The sequence below is a fragment of the Coregonus lavaretus genome (genome assembly GCF_964263955.1).
Source record: "Coregonus lavaretus genome assembly, chromosome: 4".
Taxonomy (NCBI): domain Eukaryota; kingdom Metazoa; phylum Chordata; class Actinopteri; order Salmoniformes; family Salmonidae; genus Coregonus; species Coregonus lavaretus.
Window position 1 is genome coordinate 66,537,211 of NC_139991.1, and position 16,733 is coordinate 66,553,943.

The following is a 16,733-nucleotide window of genomic DNA, read 5'->3' on the forward strand; positions in this document are numbered from 1 at the left end:
TCTGTTATCTGTCTAATAAATGTTCCCTATTTTCTCATTTATACAGTCTCAGACAGACAGACAGACATACCCACCCCTGAGGTCAAACAGATCCATGCCAGTAATCCTAATATTGATGCCATCCTCTGGCACTGTAGACATGCCCTACCTACACATACCGGGAGTAGTAGCCAATGGATACTGCCTGGTAAAATCACTCAAGTGTTGGTAATGTCAAACATAAAGAAATTCATAGCCAAGCTGGCCAAATCCAGTTTGCTCTTCGTGACAGTGCAGCAGACGGTGTAGACGCTGACACACAGACGACTGTTACTCACATTACATACATGTCTCTCCTAACACAAACTCATATACGGCTGATTACAAATGCTTGTTCAGAAGGAAACATACACTGGGACACTGCTATGGGAAATGCCACTTTACAAAAACCCAATTCAGCTCATCATTCATCAAATAAATCAGAGTAGCCTACCCTTATTTCCACCATCCATTATTTTGCTATAGATATACAGCACCAGTCAAAAGTTTGGACACACCTACTCATTCAAGGGTTTTTCTTCATTTTTACTATTTTCTACATTGTAGAATAATAGTGAAGACATCAACACTATGAAATAACACATATGGAATCATGTAGTAAGCAAAAAAGTGTTAAACAAATCAGAATATATTTTATATTTGAGATTCTTCAAAGTAGCCACCCTTTGCCTTAATGACAGCTTTGCGCACTCTTGGCATTCTCTCAACCAGCTTCACCTGGAATGCTTTTCCAATAGTCTTGAAGGAGTTCTTGTTGGCACTTGTTGGCAGCTTTTCCTTCACTCTGCAGTCCAACTCATCCCAAACCATCTCAATTGGGTTGAGGTTAGGTGATTGTGGAGGCCAGGTCATCTGATGCAGCACTCCATCACTCTCCTTCTTAGACAGCCTGGGGGTGTGTTGGATCATTGTCCTGTTGAAAAACAAATGATAGTCCCATTAAGCGCAAACCAGATGGGATGGCGTATCACTGCAGAATGCTGTGGTAGCCATTCTGGTTAAGTGTGCCTTGAATTCTAAATAAATCACTGACAGTGTGACCAGCAAAGCACCCTCACACCTCCTCCTCCATGCTTCACGGTGGGAACCACACATGCGGAGATCATCCGTTCACCTACTCTGTGTCTCACAAAGACACGGCGGTTGGAGCCAGAAATCTCAGACCAAAGGACAGATTTCCATTTCCATTTTTCCATTTTAGTCATTTAGCAGACGCTCTTATCCAGAGCAACCTACAATTAGTGAGTGCATAATTTTTTTTATACTGGCCCCCCGTGGGAATCGAACCCACAACCCTGGCGTTGCAAGAGCCATGCTCTACCAACTGAGCTACACCGGTCTAATGTCAATTGCTCGTGTTTCTTGGCCCAAGCAAGTCTCTTCTTCTTATTGGTGTCCTTTAGTAGTGGTTTCTTTGCAGAAATTCGACCATGAAGGCCTGATTCACGCAGTCTCCTCTGAACAGTTGATGTTGAGAAGTGTCTGTTACTTGAACTCCGTGAAGCATTTATTCGGGCAGCAATTTCTGAGGCTGGTAACTCTAATGAACTTATCCTCTGCAGCAGAGGTAACTCTGGGTCTTCCTTTCCTGTGGCGGTCCCCATGAGAGCCAGTTTCATCATAGCACTTGATGGTTTTTGCGACTGCACTTGAAGAAACTTTCAAGGTTCTTGAAATGTTACGTATTGACTGACCTTCATGTCTTAAAGTACTGATGGACTGTTGTTTCTCTTTGCTTATTTTGGTTACTACATGATTCCATATGTGTTATTTCATAGTTGTGATGTCTTCACTATTATTCTACAATGTAGAAAATAGTAAAAATAAAGAAAAACCCTTGAATGAGTAGTTGTGTGCAAACTTTTGACTGGTACTGTAGTTGTCATGGTAGATATGAGATCCATTATGAACATTACCCTGAAACATACATGACCCTAAAGCCATGAGTTGCAGGCCATCCTACTTTGTGTGGCATACATTTTATCTTACATAAGAATTTGTATTTCCATGTAATCTATTAGAACGAATAATTACACCAGTCAATTTAACCAGATAAGAGCATGGTGATGTACTGGCAGTAGACATTGACCTGTCTAGATCACAACCAGTCTTTGTGCATCATGCAAAGGCCACTAGCAAAGACCAAAGACATCCAAATTAGCCAATGATGTCAGTCGATGGGGCGAGAAGGACGGGACAGCCCCAACCCATCACAGCTTTGTGTACAGTAGCCTGCACAGCATCCCTGTCATACGTTCCATGTTCTTATTCAGTTATAGCACAGGCAAAGGCTGAAAGTCATGCACATAATATAGTTATTTAACCATCATCAATCATTTATTTAATGAGGCTTGGTTTCTCCAGAAAGATTCAGTCAATATCTGTGAAATTGAGACTCTGCCCTTTACTGACAGTGTCAGAAAATGAAGTAACATCTATTATAAACACACTGTATGAAATCTGCATGTCTACAGTCAGATACACAGCACACCCAGATTGTGGTGACAAAACACTGTCTGTACAGGAACATCACAGTATTTCACTCTCAATCAGACAGCTGCTGCAGAACACAGTCACACATGCAGTGGTCAGAGGCTGCAGACAGAGGCACACGACAATGTTTTGAAACAGTGGAGCGATCCAGCAGCAGTCGTGTTTGGGTGGGTCAAAGAGAGAGGGGGGATTGATCAAGCAGAGCCTTTAAAAACAGAGGGGTACATGTTACCTCTATCACTCACCTTGTATGTTGTTTACCTGCTCCTGTCTGCAAAGGATGATCAGTGTGCTCTATCCTTTCACCTCCCCCTATCTCCCCTTCTCCTTTTGTTCCTCCTCTCCTTAGTCCTCACTCTGTCTGCCTCTGTCTGGGTTAGCTTGATACAGCCAGAGCAGAGCCAGGCGTAGGAGACAAAGTCTATGACATCATAGTCCCACAAAGTGAGACGACACTGTTCTCTCTCTTTCACACACAACCTCAAGTGCATGCAAACACACACTCACACATACACATAGACTGTGGACATGTGCAAGCACACAATAAATGGGGGTCACAAAAGCAAGAAGAGGGTGTGTCCAATTACATTATTTTACCCAGCATGCAGTAGGGGGTAAGTGGCCCTAAACGTCCCTAAAACCTTAATCAATGGGAAGCGTCTGGTCTTCTAGATTACCTATTGATCTGGCCATCATTCCAACATTAGAAATGATATTTGAATACTGAGATTATAAATCATAACTCCTCCCTTATTATAAGTGTCTGGAAAGATGGCATAGTCTGTGAGAGGAATCATTATAACCAGATGCTAAACCACTAATCAGCGTATACTATGGGGCGTGGCAGTGGGATAGGCAAGTAGTCATGAATACATCAAAGTGAAAGATATTGATTAGAATGAGAATATTAGTTAAATAGATGCCAGCAAAACCTCTGGAATAATTGTTTTGTTTTCTGGCCACGCCCCTGCCAGTGTAAACCAAACTCCTGGTTCTAATTCAACAATGTACTGTGCCTTTGTGTGAAAACCAGTTTTCAAATATGATTACACACCAAGCAAAAGATAGAGCAGGCTTTTAATCATATAATAATCTATAATTACATTTCCAGACATTCACAGACAATCATCTGAGTGTGGATCAACCACGGAAGTCAAATAGCATCAAAAGATCATCATCACTATGACCATGACAGACACACTCTTGTCATTGAAAAACATCAGTTGATTAACTCATATTATTCTTTCGGATAAAGACAAGAGGAGAGTCATTATCTATGCAATCCCCCACAGCAACATCTTTATGTTCAATCATTTACCAGTGAAAATAAAACTCTTACATGCAAGTGTGTGTGTACACAACCCAACGTAGACACACAAACCAGGAATTCAGAAGTGAGGTGAAAAGATGTACTTCTCTTCTCTTTGGACACTGACATACCAATTACCAGCACGGCAGCACAGAATCACTCAAACCTTTACATTTAGGTTCCAACACTGTTTGGACCGACTAGTCACTCAGCATCCATTACTTAGCATTGCTACAGTAGCCATATACATGCTTGAATGTATGTTAGTTAACCTTTAAATGGCTAGTTGGCATACTCAGGGAATCAGAAATCAGGTGAAGCTCATAATGACATCCCTGCTTGCATTGCATCATCTCCCTCTTATACACAGAAAAAAAGGTGCTATCTAGAACCAAAAAGGGTTATTCGGCTGTCCCCATAGGAGAACCCTTTGAAGAACCCATTTTGGGTTCCATGTAGAACCCTTTTGGGTTCCATGTAGAACGAGTTCTACCAGGAACCAAAAAGGGTTCTCCTATGGGGACAGCCTCAGAACCCTTTTGGAACACTTTTTTCTAAGAGTGCACACAACAACATCCTCCTGCTTCCAAAAAAAAGGAAAACAAGTTTGAACCTCTGTGTGAGCGTGCAGTACTAACATGCACACTGCAGATTAATGAACCTTTATGGTAAGAGGGATAAGGATGAATATGATATTTCCTCAAAGCAGAGAGACGAGTGCAGGCAGGTACAGGCCAGTGACCTGGGGGAGTGGTGAATTCTGGGTTATGGAGCTGGGGAGAAGTACGAGACGTGATAGAGATTTGACAGATACACCCCTTCGCACTCTTCCACACCGGTCACCTCTACCTCTATCCCTGCAGGTGGACTGGGGGTAGGACACCCCTCTCTTTCCTCCCCTACTAGCCTGATATACTGAACTGGGGCTACTCTCCTGAGGGTCCCCTCCTCTCCTGTAGATCTGCTGCGGTTTCCTATTAGCCTGGTCCGAGAACTGTTTGTGCCGTCTTGCCAACTAGACCATAGAGAGTTGGCAAGGCGGCACAAACAGATCTGGGACAAGGCTCATCTCCTACACCTAAACACCTTGTGAACTCATTCTCTAAGGAACGGAAAGAGAGAGAATCCCCTCATCTGCTTGTTCATACTGTCTGTAAACATACACTACTAGAGGGTCTTGATGGGATGAGCCTTAATCTGTATAATTTAAATATATACATCGTAAAGTCAATTGACTATGCGATGAGACGCCACGAGTCACGACAATCGGAAAACATTGCAGTCCTCCTCGGAAAGGAGCACAACATTCAACACGCTCTGAACATCCTTTTACTTTTTTCACATCCGTCCTCTTTGGTTGTCTCGTGAAAATAAAAAAAAAATGAGTGGCCGACGTGTCGTAATTGAATGTCTTGTGTGGAGAAGAATGTACATGTTGACCCGAGTCGTCAAGCAGCAATTAACACTGATGATGTCACGCCCCTCGGCATCATGGTCCCAAACGCCACTCCCTCCCTCCACTTCTCGTCTGAACACCTTTAACGATGAAACACCTAGTACAGCAGCCATTTTGTTTTAGAGTTAACCAACCAACCATAACTGCCAAAACAGCTTCAGAGACATGGTGTCACGCAATGTTATATTTTTCACTTAAACATCTTATTAAGATTTGTTCAATAAATAACACCTTTTCCACTACGATAGGATGATAATTGACAACTACGTCTTTCTGCACAGGTAATAGAATGAGGCGCATTGCTACATTATACAAAGTGCTCACGACAAGGCTTCTCTTCACCAAGGTGCAAATCAAACCCCTCAGCTCCAGTGAGGGCCAGTGTAGGAGTCAGACAGACAGACGACCTAGAAGGGAGGGAAGGAAAACATTGCTGATAAAAGAGGAAAATACACCAAGGGCATATGGAAATTGACTTGCAGGAATTCTGTGTATTCTGGTGTGTAGTATTTTTTGTAGAATGTAGGGATGTGACAAATTGAACCATTTTCTTGACATTTAAACTGCCATTTTTGGGGGGGTTCCATTAAAACTATAAGAAAATGTCACAAAATTCAACGAGAAATCCTATTGCATGGTATGACTGCTAGGGGGCAGTGAAGTTCTACCGCAGTCATACAGTAGGCTTCCGCATGCTTCGGGTTTGGATGAAGCCTAGCTGAGCTTGGATAGGTGAACCGAACAAGTGTGCTCGCATACACCCTTAAAAGACCTTCACTTGTAAAACGAGAAAAAAGCGGCAATAGTACTGTTTGTCCATCTTGAGATGCCGTAGCCAGTATACACTTCCTCAAAATAGTCCGAATTAATATAACTCAAGACATCTCATTAATTTTGACAATTTTCTCGAGGATATCTTAGTTAGATGTAAAATTGCGCGACTAAGATGTTTGGTGCAGCATTTCTCAATGAGAAAATGTACATGAAAATAAGTCATCTATCATTGAATGTCAACAAAAACTTTTCTGAAGAATCCCTACTGTTGACCATTCACCAACGAAGGGACGTAGACTTCGCCTACCGACTTCGGCTTGCCTCCAGAAAAACATTGGTGTGCCCGAACAATCGAAAAAACCCTTACCGAAGTCCAAAACGTCACAAAATGTCTTCATAATATATAATAATCATAATAATAATATGCCATTTAGCAGACGCTTTTATCCAAAGCGACTTACAGTCATGTGTGCATACATTTTTACGTATGGGTGGTCCCGGGGATCGAACCCACTACCTTGGCGTTCCAAGCGCCGTGCTCTACCAGCTGAGCTACAGAGGACCATAAACTCTTTCAAACTGTTTTGGCTGGGAAGCATGCGGACGCATTTAGGCATCTATAATATGCTTTGTGGCTGCCTGAACAGGCAGGTGACATTTTGTCACAAAGACAACCGTTAATTCACATTGACTCAGTGTTCCTTCCATTTTTTATGTGCATTAGCGACTCACAACAAAAATGAAACATAGCCAAGTGATCACAGTTCTTCTCCCTACATTCTCTTTTCCTTTTGTTACTTGTCTCTCAATTTCGATACGACCGCTCCCTCTACACACGCTCCCATTAGGCCTACAGAAATTACTGCCTATAAAAACGTATCTAACTGATGGGATACACAATCAAAACTGTAGTCAAGCTACATTCCTTGCTAAATCACAACAGCTTTATCACAAATTCAAAATGGACTGGTTGATTAAAGAAGAGAAATGTGTGTTCCAATCACGAGCTGCAGTTTTGGAATAATAGATGCATCTCGCCTTTTTTAGGCTGTTTTGCAAATAGGTTACAACAGAGGAGGCTCCGCAGAGGAGGAAGGGGAGGACCATCCTCCTCAGTGAATTTCAGAAAAATAAAACTATTGAAACATTTAGAAAAAGTTATCCTTTTTAGATAAAACTACACTAAATATATTCACTTCACCAAATAATTGATTAAAACACACTGTTTTGCAATAAAGGTCTATAGTAGCCTCAACAGCACTCTGTAGCGTAGCACCATGGGATAGCCGGAGGACAGCTAGTTTCCGTCCTCCTCTGGGCCAGTGTAACTGCTAAACTGCTTGCTGACTGTACTGCATGATTGTAGTGGGTTTACTAACGTGTTAGTCAACATAGCTACTATAACTATGACATTAGCTAATATGGTGACAACGATGTAGGCTGTGTGTAGCGGTTATGATATGCATTTTTTGGCTTGGAAAGTTGATGTGTTGTGCACTGATGTCCACAAGTGAAGGGAAAATGTGAGAGGAGGAGAGAGCGTATATGCTGTAACAGAAATAAGGCCATGCTCATTCAAAAAATAATCGTCCTCCCTCATCTTAAATGGCACTGACCGCCACTGGGTTAAAATCCCCCCTAAGCCTGGGCAGGTTCCAGACAAAACATTGTTTTGATATAGGCAAATAGTGTATTAATTAGTCTAGGGGCCTACTTTGTTTCATGTTTAACGAAAGCCTGCCCACCTAGTTTAAGCTTACAAATCAAACACAGGGCAAAAAAGATGCAGCTACCTACTGGTTAAAAAGGGACACATTTTTAAACTGTATGTCTCAACTCCCAGTGATATTGATGAGAAAGATGCACTTGCAGTTCTTCATTTAGCAAATTACCTCGCAACTCAAGTAGGCCTTGACAATGGCTGCATATCAACCGCAATCATTTCTGTAATCAGCGTTCTATTTCCAACTTAACGACAAGGACGTGCAGAGCACTTTATATCAGTGGCAATTAATTTGAAAGATGCATAACTCCTCCTACTCACTTTACAGCATTGTTGCGTTCTGTAGGCCTATTTGCATATTGTGGGGGGAAAAAAACGAACATTTTCCATTAAGAATTTTTTATTTAGCGTTACCGATTCAGTTTCATTTAAACGTTTCATACGTTCACACCTCTAGTAGACTTGCCTAGCTTTTTATGTTTTATTGTGCAAGACAAATTCCCCTTCAGGGCCCTTCGATTTAGTTACAGTATCTGGAATCTCAAACACAGTTGGGCTGATTTACAAACTGTTTATACATTAAGTACATTACCTACCTCCCCCCCACCACACACACACACACAGAATGTACAGGTAACTGACAAAATAAAGGAAACACCAACATAAAGCTTAATAATTTGGTGTTTTGTTGATGGTGGTGGAAAACGCCATCTCAGGCGCCGCTCCAGAATCTCCCATAAGTGTTCAATTGGGTTGAGATCTGGTGACTGAGAAGGCCATGGTATATGGTTTACATCGGTTTCATGCTTATCAAACCGTTTAGTGATTACTTGTGCCCTGTGGATGGGGGCATTGTCATCCTATGAGGGCATAGCCATGGTAGCCAAAATAATGGGCTGCCCATCATTTTTATACATGACCCTAAGCATGATGGAATGTTAATTACTTAATTAACTCAGGAATCACTTGTGTGGAAGCATGAGAATGACATGAGCTACGTGAGAGAACAAAGTGAGTGGACTGTAACGGTCCCAGACAGTTACAGGAGCCAAAAGGTCTAGTACTGAAGTGTTTAGTAGAGTCGCTCTGGATAAGAGCGTCTGCTAAATGACGTAAATGTAATGTAAATGTAAGATAGGAATGTTTATGCTACATCTTCCTTAGACCTGAGGTGGGTGGGTGGGTGTGTGTGTGTGTGTGTGTGTGTGTGTGTGTGTGTGTTTGCGTGTTTGTCAGTGGGAACTGATGTTGATGTGTGGGTTCTTGTGTATGGATGTGGAAAACCGTCAGCGGGCAGAGATGATACTTGCGTGTGTGTGTTTGTAAAAACAACATGCCTATGTGTGTGTTTGGGTGTGTGTGTTTGTGTTTGTAAACACAACGTGTGTGTGTGTGTGTGTGTGTGTGTGTGTGCTGTCTCACCATTGTGTGTGTTTCTCAGAGTGCCCTGGTCTCTGCCTCCATCTTCCGCTCTCTGTGCAGGCTGTCTGTGTCGGGGGCCGGGGCCGGCACTGTCTGTCTTACTGCAGTTTCAGGCCCTCCACCATAGATACTGAGAAGATACTGCCACGTCTCCTCTGAGATCTGACCATAGTCAGCCCCTAGGAACACACACAGGCACAGACCAATACACACAGGATCAAGCACCCACAGATAGACCAACCAACCGACACCCAGACACAATGTGAATGTGTATAAGCATATACTGCTTACTTTGCTTTAGTTGTACGTGTCCCCCTTTCATCACACCAATCTTACTGTTGTCAATAGGACCAGGGGGCTCTAAGAAGACAATGACAAACACCACCAAGAGCTTTAGTGTCGTTACTAAAGAACATTTGAGACTGTATTCATCCCCTCTACATATCCGGGCCAGTATTCATAAATCGTCTCAGAGTAGGAATGCTGATCTAGGATCAGTTCAGTCTTTTAGATCATCATGAATAATATTATATGGACAGGTGGGGACCTGATCCTAGATCAGCACTCCTACTCTGAGGCACTTTGTGGATATGGGCCCTGGTCTGAACAGAGGATACAATGTGATAATGATAGAGTATTAAGTAATTCAGATCTTTAGCTTTCATTGGTACTGTAATGCCTCTGATTATAAATCAACCATTCTCATAGAATTGTACCGTTGTCTTTGCCCTTGACGAAGTTCTCCCACTCCCTGAACCACTGCATGCTGATACACAGGATTACTGTAGGAGCCTCCTCCGCCTGGAACTCTTTATTCAACTGGAGACAGACCGGGAGAACAGGTGAGGCCTTTGATACAGGACACACACACACGCACGCACACACACACACACTTACAGGCACGCACACACACAAACACAGTGACCCATCCCTCTTACCCTGATAAAGGTGTCTATTTCCACCTTTCTGCGTTTGATCAGAGCCTCTAACTCCACCTGGCAGATAGCACATACGTACAGGTGGTTCACTGCTGGGCCTCCTCCAAAACTAGGACACAGACAAACAGTTAGACACACAGTCTGATGGACAGAGAGACATGTGGACAGTCAGTCAGACCGAGAGACAGCTGGACAGAGAGTGAGATGGACAGTCAGTTAGACAGACAGTCTGATGGACAGAGAGACATGTGGACAGTCAGTTAGACCGAGAGACAGCTGGACAGAGAGTGAGATGGACAGTCAGTTAGACAGTCTGATGGACAGAGATAGATGGACAGTCAATTAGACAGACAGACAGGTGGGTAGGAAGACAGACAGTCGGACAGACAGAGTCTCATCTTACCTGTTGTACAGGTACTCCCACACATTCTGGGGCAGGATCACCACCAGGTCGTCAATGTAGTGGTACTTATTGGGTGGGATCCCTGGACAAAACATGTGAAGAAGATTATTTCAATGAGGTTGAATTGGGGTTGAGAGTGGTTGTGCTTGGGGTTGAGAGTGGTTGTGCTTGGGTTTGAGAGTGGTTGTGCTTGGGGTTGAGAGTGGTTGTGCTTGGGGTTGAGAGTGGTTGTGCTTGGGGTTGAGAGTGGTTGTGCTTGGGGTTGAGAGTGGTTGTGCTTGGGGTTGAGAGTGGTTGTGCTTGGGGTTGAGAGTGGTTGTGCTTGGGGTTGAGAGTGGTTGTGCTTGGGGCTGAGAGTGGTTGTGCTTGGTGCTGAGAGTGGTTGTGCTTGGTGCTGAGAGTGGTTGTGCTTGGGGTTGAGAGTGGTTGTGCTTGGGGACTGATGGTGGGGTTGGTGAGGGCATAGAAATAGAATCCCTAAACCCTCAGACCAGATCAGTGGAGGCTGCTGAGGGGAGAACGGCTTATAATAATGGCTGGAATGGAGTAAATGGAATGGTTTTTGTGTTTGATACCACTCCATTCCATCCATTATACTCCATTCCAGCCATTATTATGAGCCGTCCTCCCCTCAGCAGCATCCACTGGATCAGATGGGTGGAGTTTGCACTTTTCAGACTACTATATTGGTTCCACTGTGCCAGGAAGCTCAATCAAGCACATCTTAAAGTATTTGAAAGAAAACAAGTACTACTTGAAGTGAGCCCAGGTCTTCTATAGATTGAGTCTGGTTGATGTTCAGGATGGGTTCTGGTGGTAGGTTGAGTACAGTACTGACCTCCGTGCTGGCAGAGAAAGGTGTGGTTGATGTTTAGGATGGGTTGAGGTGGTAGGTTCAGTACAGTACTGACCTCCGTGCTGGCAGAGAAAGGTGTGGTTGCTGATGGGCCCTGGCTCAGTGAAGGTGTTGAACTTGTTGAGCCACTCTCTGGAGATGTAGAACTGCAGCAGGCTGGACTCCTTCATGTTGGCTAGAGCCACAACCTTCTGCCTCTCCCTCACCGACTCCTCACTGCTCTTCCTGTGGACACACACACACAGATGGATACGCACACACAGGTGAGCACACAGGCACACACACGCATGCAGGCACACATATACACACATGACCCGACACACACACACACACACACACACACACACACACACACACACACACAAATACATTAGTTCAGCAAAACAGCAATACATTTGTATTATCATTGTAATGTGGTATGAAGGTTAGAGTGTCACCTGTAGAACAGCACATAGGCCTCAGCATTCTGCACCACCGTCTCATGGACCTCTGTTACATACTGGTCATCAAACTCATACCACTGACCGTTGATCACGTTCTGACAGTACGCTATGTAGTGACCACCTGGATGGATGGATGGATGGATGGATGAAAGAAAGAAAGAAAGAAAAAAAGAAAGAAAGAAAGAAAGAAAGAAAGAAAGAAAGAAAGAAAGAACGAAAGAGAAAGAGTGAGAAAGAAAGAAAGAAAGAGTGAAAGAAAGAAAGAGTGAGAGAAAGAAAGAAAGAAAGAAAGAAAGAAAGAAAGAAAGAAAGAAAGAAAGAAAGAAAGAAAGAAAGAAAGAAAGAAAGAAAGAAAGAAAGAAAGAAAGAAAGAAAGAAAGAAAGAAAGAAAGAAAGAAAGAAAGAAAGAAAGAAAGAAAGAAAGAAAGAAAGAAAGAAAGAAAAAGTGAGAGAAAGAAAGAAAGAAAGAGAAAGTGAGAGAGTGAGGAATTGCAGAAATGTAGATAAAGGTATGCTGTGAAACCAACAGCATTCATCAGTGTGCAGCTATCTTTTTCTGTGTCATGACCTCCCTTTCTGTAACTTGCAGCTGAACGTTACAGGATGTGGTACTCTCACATTTTTATATGAGTTGAATTTTGACACACATTTTGAGTGTCACATTTTGAGTTGAATCAAAACCTTGAAGCCTAACAACCATGTTCCCTAAACATCAGGTAGTACAGTCAGTCGACTGTCACTTGTTACTAACTGCCTGCGGTGCCATGGTGACAGATGACGGACAGCAGGTCGTATGTGGTGATCTGGGAGAGGCTGTCCTTGGCCAGGAAAGGTCGGAGGTCGAGTCCCTCCAATGGGAAGGCCACGTGACTGTTGATCTTGAAGGAGTACATCACCTCATGACGAAAACGCTTCAGGTGAATGCACAGAATCTGTACACACACACACACACAAAATGTTTAATGTAGATTTCCTGAAACAAATGCATTATCTTCACTATGAAAATCAACAACATTTCACAACTTCGGTATCTTTAGTCGCAGGAAGTCAAATGCAGGAAGTCAAAGTATGACATCACAGAAGGGGACAAAGATAAGAGCGTTACCTCAGGTAGCCGAAGTACTTTGCAATATTTAACACCATTTCTCAATCTGCAAGATAAGTGAAAGAGTATTAAAATGTGTGTTGTAATGTGATCTGTATTACCAACTAGGCAGATGAATCTTCTAATGCTAAATGTAACTAAAAATTCTCCAAAATACTTACTTTTTACACTTTTCACAGCTGTACATGTTGTCCCCTGCAAAACAATTAATTAAGAAATGACTGATAATTTATTTCATGCTGGGGATTTGTTTTTGTTTTTAAGCAGGAAAGTCCCACTGAGACCAATGTCTCTTTGGCAAGGGACTCTGCATCATAAAGAGTACACTGTGATAAACAGTATCTAATGGTTCAATGCAGTGGCAGCTGCATTCATAGAAATAATGTCGCCATAATCCAGGGCCGACAGGGACGTCGATTTAATGATCTGTTTTCTACTATTAAGCGAGAAGCACCATCTATTTCTAATGAAGAAGCCCAGTTGTATTCTCAGCTTCTTAGTTAACTCATCTTTATGTGTTTTAAAAAGACAACTTATCACCGATCCAAATGCCTTGTTATTTATAAAGAGGGATAACGCTCAATTTGCAGACATGTAAATCTGTGCAGTCAATGTTGTGGTCTCTAGAAAATAACATACACTTAGTTGTTTCCTAATTCAGTCCAAGTTTAAGTCAACAAATGCTTTTTGTATGACATTAAAAGCAGTCAGTACATGAGGGATGTTGAGTAATCTTATTGGACAACAACTGTATCTTGTCGAGTTTACCTTTGAGCTCATCAGCAGCAAAGAAGGCAGCGAGACAGTCCTCCAGTGTCACCATGGGACCCCAAAACCAGCTGGGGATACAGGACACCACAAACCTGTAGCGGGGGAGACAATGTACAGGGGTGAATAAATAGCAAGTAATATGGAACTGTTACATATGGTTTAATACTTGTTACACAGTAGTTACATACTAGGTAAGGTTATTCCCATGGAATGATGCATGTGCATTGTAAAGAGTTACCATTGCCAACTGGCTGTTGCAGATAGAAATGTAATGAATAGAGTTGACACCATTCCTTGTTCTAGATGACAGTCAATCATATCTGTTCTACACAATACATTTATATCTGAACGTTCTGTAATGTTGCATCCCCATGAACGTTCCCCAGTGCTACCCCCATCCCCAGCTCTCTACCCCCATCCCCAGCTCTCTACCCCCATCCCCAGCTCTCTACCCCCATCCCCAGCTCTCTACCCCCATCGCCAGCTCTCTACCCCCATCGCCAGCTCTCTACCCCCATCCCCAGCTCTCTACCCCCATCCCCAGCTCTCTACCCCCATCCCCAGCTCTCTACCCCCATCCCCAGCTCTCTACCCCCATCCCCAGCTCTCTACCCCCATCGCCAGCTCTCTACCCCCATCCCCAGCTCTCTACCCCCATCCCCAGCTCTCTACCCCCATCCCCAGCTCTCTACCCCCATCCCCAACTCTCTACCCCATTCCCTGCCTACCATCTACAGCTCCCTTCCCCTGACCCTTGACCCCCTGACCTGCGTATGGAGTCCATGATGTAGGTGATCCAGCCCTGGGAGCCGTAGACGTCGAGAGACACCCCGGTCTTGGCTGGGAGGTTCTGGTGGATGGAGGAGTGTAGCTTGGCAAGGTCCTCCTTACCTGGGATGGGCAGAGACAGGTCCTGGAATGTCTCCACAGTGGTCGACACCTAGAGGGGGGAGAGGAGAGGAGAGGATGAGAGGAGATTGACCAAAACTTCTCAACAATCTGAACAGTGATAATCCACACAGGCAGAATCCATAATAGTCATGTATAAAGTAGGATCAAGTTTAGGTATAATAATCTGTGGTAAAAGGTCTACAAATTAGAAGAAGTCAACATTCAATATTAATGTGACAGTAGTGAGGTTTCAACAGAGGTAGTAAAGCAGAGTTCCTATGGGAGTGGCGCCCCCTGGTGGTGGTCCACACATACAGCACAGCTCACCCTGTCACAGGTCAGACACTGGACCAGGCTGAGGATAGAGCCGTCGAAGATGTCTGAGATGACGCTGCGGTAGAGAGACTGTTTCTTCTTCTTGGCACCCAGGAGCAGCTGGGCTGTAGAGGTAGATTATGGGAAACGGAGTGAAACCGTTTTTGTGTGTGAGGGGGTAAGGTGTGTCTCTGTTTGTGTGGGAGAGTGTGCGCACATGTGACAGAGTGTGTGTGTGTGTGACTGTGTGTATGTGTGTCTGTGTGTGTGACTGTGTATGTGTATGTGTGTGTGTGTGTGTGTGTGTGTGTCGGTGGTGTGCGTGGCAGTGTGTGCGTGCGAGTGGCGCAGTGGTCTAAGGCACTGCATCGCAGTGCTAGCTGTGCCACTAGATTCGAATCCAGGCTCTGTCGTAGCCGGCCGCGACCGGGAGACCCATGGAGCGGCGCAAAATTGGCCCAGCGTCGTCCAGGGTAGGGGAGGGAATGGCCGGCAGGGATGTAGCTCAGTTGGTAGAGCATGGCGTTTGCAACGCCAGGGTTGTGGGTTCGATTCCCACGGGGGGTATGAAAAATAAAAAAATTATGTATGCACTCACTAACTGTAAGTCGCTCTGGATAAGAGCGTCTGCTAAATGACTAAAAATGTAAGTGTGTGTGTCTTGTGTATCGACGAGAACGTCCATACCTTTCTTGAAGGAATATGTGGGCCCTGCAGAGCGGAGGGGGCTGGAGGAGAGTTTGGGTTGCAGCTCCTGGTCCGTACGGACAGGGCTGCAGGGGCGAGACTGGGGGCGCTGCTGCATCGATGCCTCATTGTCTGGCTCTGGGTAGAAGAGGAAGGGGGGGCTTTTAGAGATTATTCACACATCACTACACTCACACACAAATCTAATCAAAACCAAGCTTTATTTATCCAGTACATTTCAGACATGGATGCAACACAATGCGCTTCACAGGGGAAAAAAACACACAAAAAAACAATGAAAATCAAATCAGAAATATTTACTACACAACAAACATAAGAGGATAAAAAACTAAAGAATAACAATAGAAACTGAAACACTAAAAAGCACCATGAGGAAAAGCAAAGCTAAAAATGTGTGTTTTAACATCTCCAGTTTCTGCCCCCCTCAGGTTCTCTGGCAGGCTGTTCCAGAGGCTGGGGGCATAGTAACTAAAGGCTGCCTCTCCGTGCCTCTTGGTCCTAGGCTTTGGGATAGTTAAAAGGACAGTGCCAGAGGACTTGAGGGACCTACTGGGTACATAACTCAAAAGCATGTCTGACATGTATTGAGGTGCACAATCATGGATTTATTTAAAAACCAATAGAAGAATCTTAAAAAACTCACAGGCAGCCAGTGCAGAGAATTTAAAACCAGTGCATCAAATCAAATCAAATTTTATTGGTCACATACACGTGTTTAGCAGATGTTATTGTGGGTGCAGCGAAATGCTTGTGTTTCTAGCTCCGACAGTGCAGTAATATGTAACAAGTAATATCTAACAATTTCACAACATATACCCAAAGTACACAAATCTAATTAAAGCAATGGAATTAAGAATAAAGAAATATATGGGACGAGCAATGTGTGCTCTCCGTCTGGTCCTGGTCAGTACCCGTGCTGCAGCATTCTGTATGTTTGGCAGTTGACCAATGGAGTTCTTGGGTAGACCAGACAGGAGAGCATTACAATAGTCAAGCCTGCTTGTAATGAAAGCATGGATGAGTCTGTCTGTATCAGCCTGAGAGAGAAAAGACCGCACCGTGGCAATGTTTCAGGTGGTAAAAAAGC

At 43.8% G+C, this 16,733-nt stretch overlaps 1 protein-coding gene across 4 annotated transcripts in view; it reads right to left on the bottom strand.

Annotated features, from left to right (window-relative positions):
* The window catches only part of LOC311128460 (ubiquitin carboxyl-terminal hydrolase 20-like), a 28,451-nt gene that overhangs the window by 2,519 nt on the left and 9,199 nt on the right, over nt 1-16,733 (bottom strand). For 2 of the 4 annotated variants that reach the window (XM_084160616.1, XM_084160614.1), the window contains exons 11-25: nt 15,626-15,763; nt 14,951-15,063; nt 14,500-14,672; nt 13,730-13,824; nt 13,123-13,156; nt 12,962-13,007; nt 12,608-12,788; nt 11,851-11,977; nt 11,469-11,638; nt 10,558-10,639; nt 10,155-10,263; nt 9,933-10,035; nt 9,508-9,576; nt 9,217-9,395; nt 3,592-5,704 (exon numbers count right to left, since the gene is read on the bottom strand). In XM_084160616.1, coding sequence (XP_084016742.1) covers nt 9,232-9,395; nt 9,508-9,576; nt 9,933-10,035; nt 10,155-10,263; nt 10,558-10,639; nt 11,469-11,638; nt 11,851-11,977; nt 12,608-12,788; nt 12,962-13,007; nt 13,123-13,156; nt 13,730-13,824; nt 14,500-14,672; nt 14,951-15,063; nt 15,626-15,763 — 1,604 coding nt within the window. In that variant the 3' untranslated portion in view covers nt 3,592-5,704; nt 9,217-9,231. Of the gene's footprint in view, nt 1-3,591; nt 5,705-9,216; nt 9,396-9,507; nt 9,577-9,932; nt 10,036-10,154; nt 10,264-10,557; nt 10,640-11,395; nt 11,639-11,850; nt 11,978-12,607; nt 12,789-12,961; nt 13,008-13,122; nt 13,157-13,729; nt 13,825-14,499; nt 14,673-14,950; nt 15,064-15,625; nt 15,764-16,733 lie in introns of those variants that run through there. The other 2 variants (XM_084160615.1, XR_014613211.1) reach the window with 2 other exon arrangements.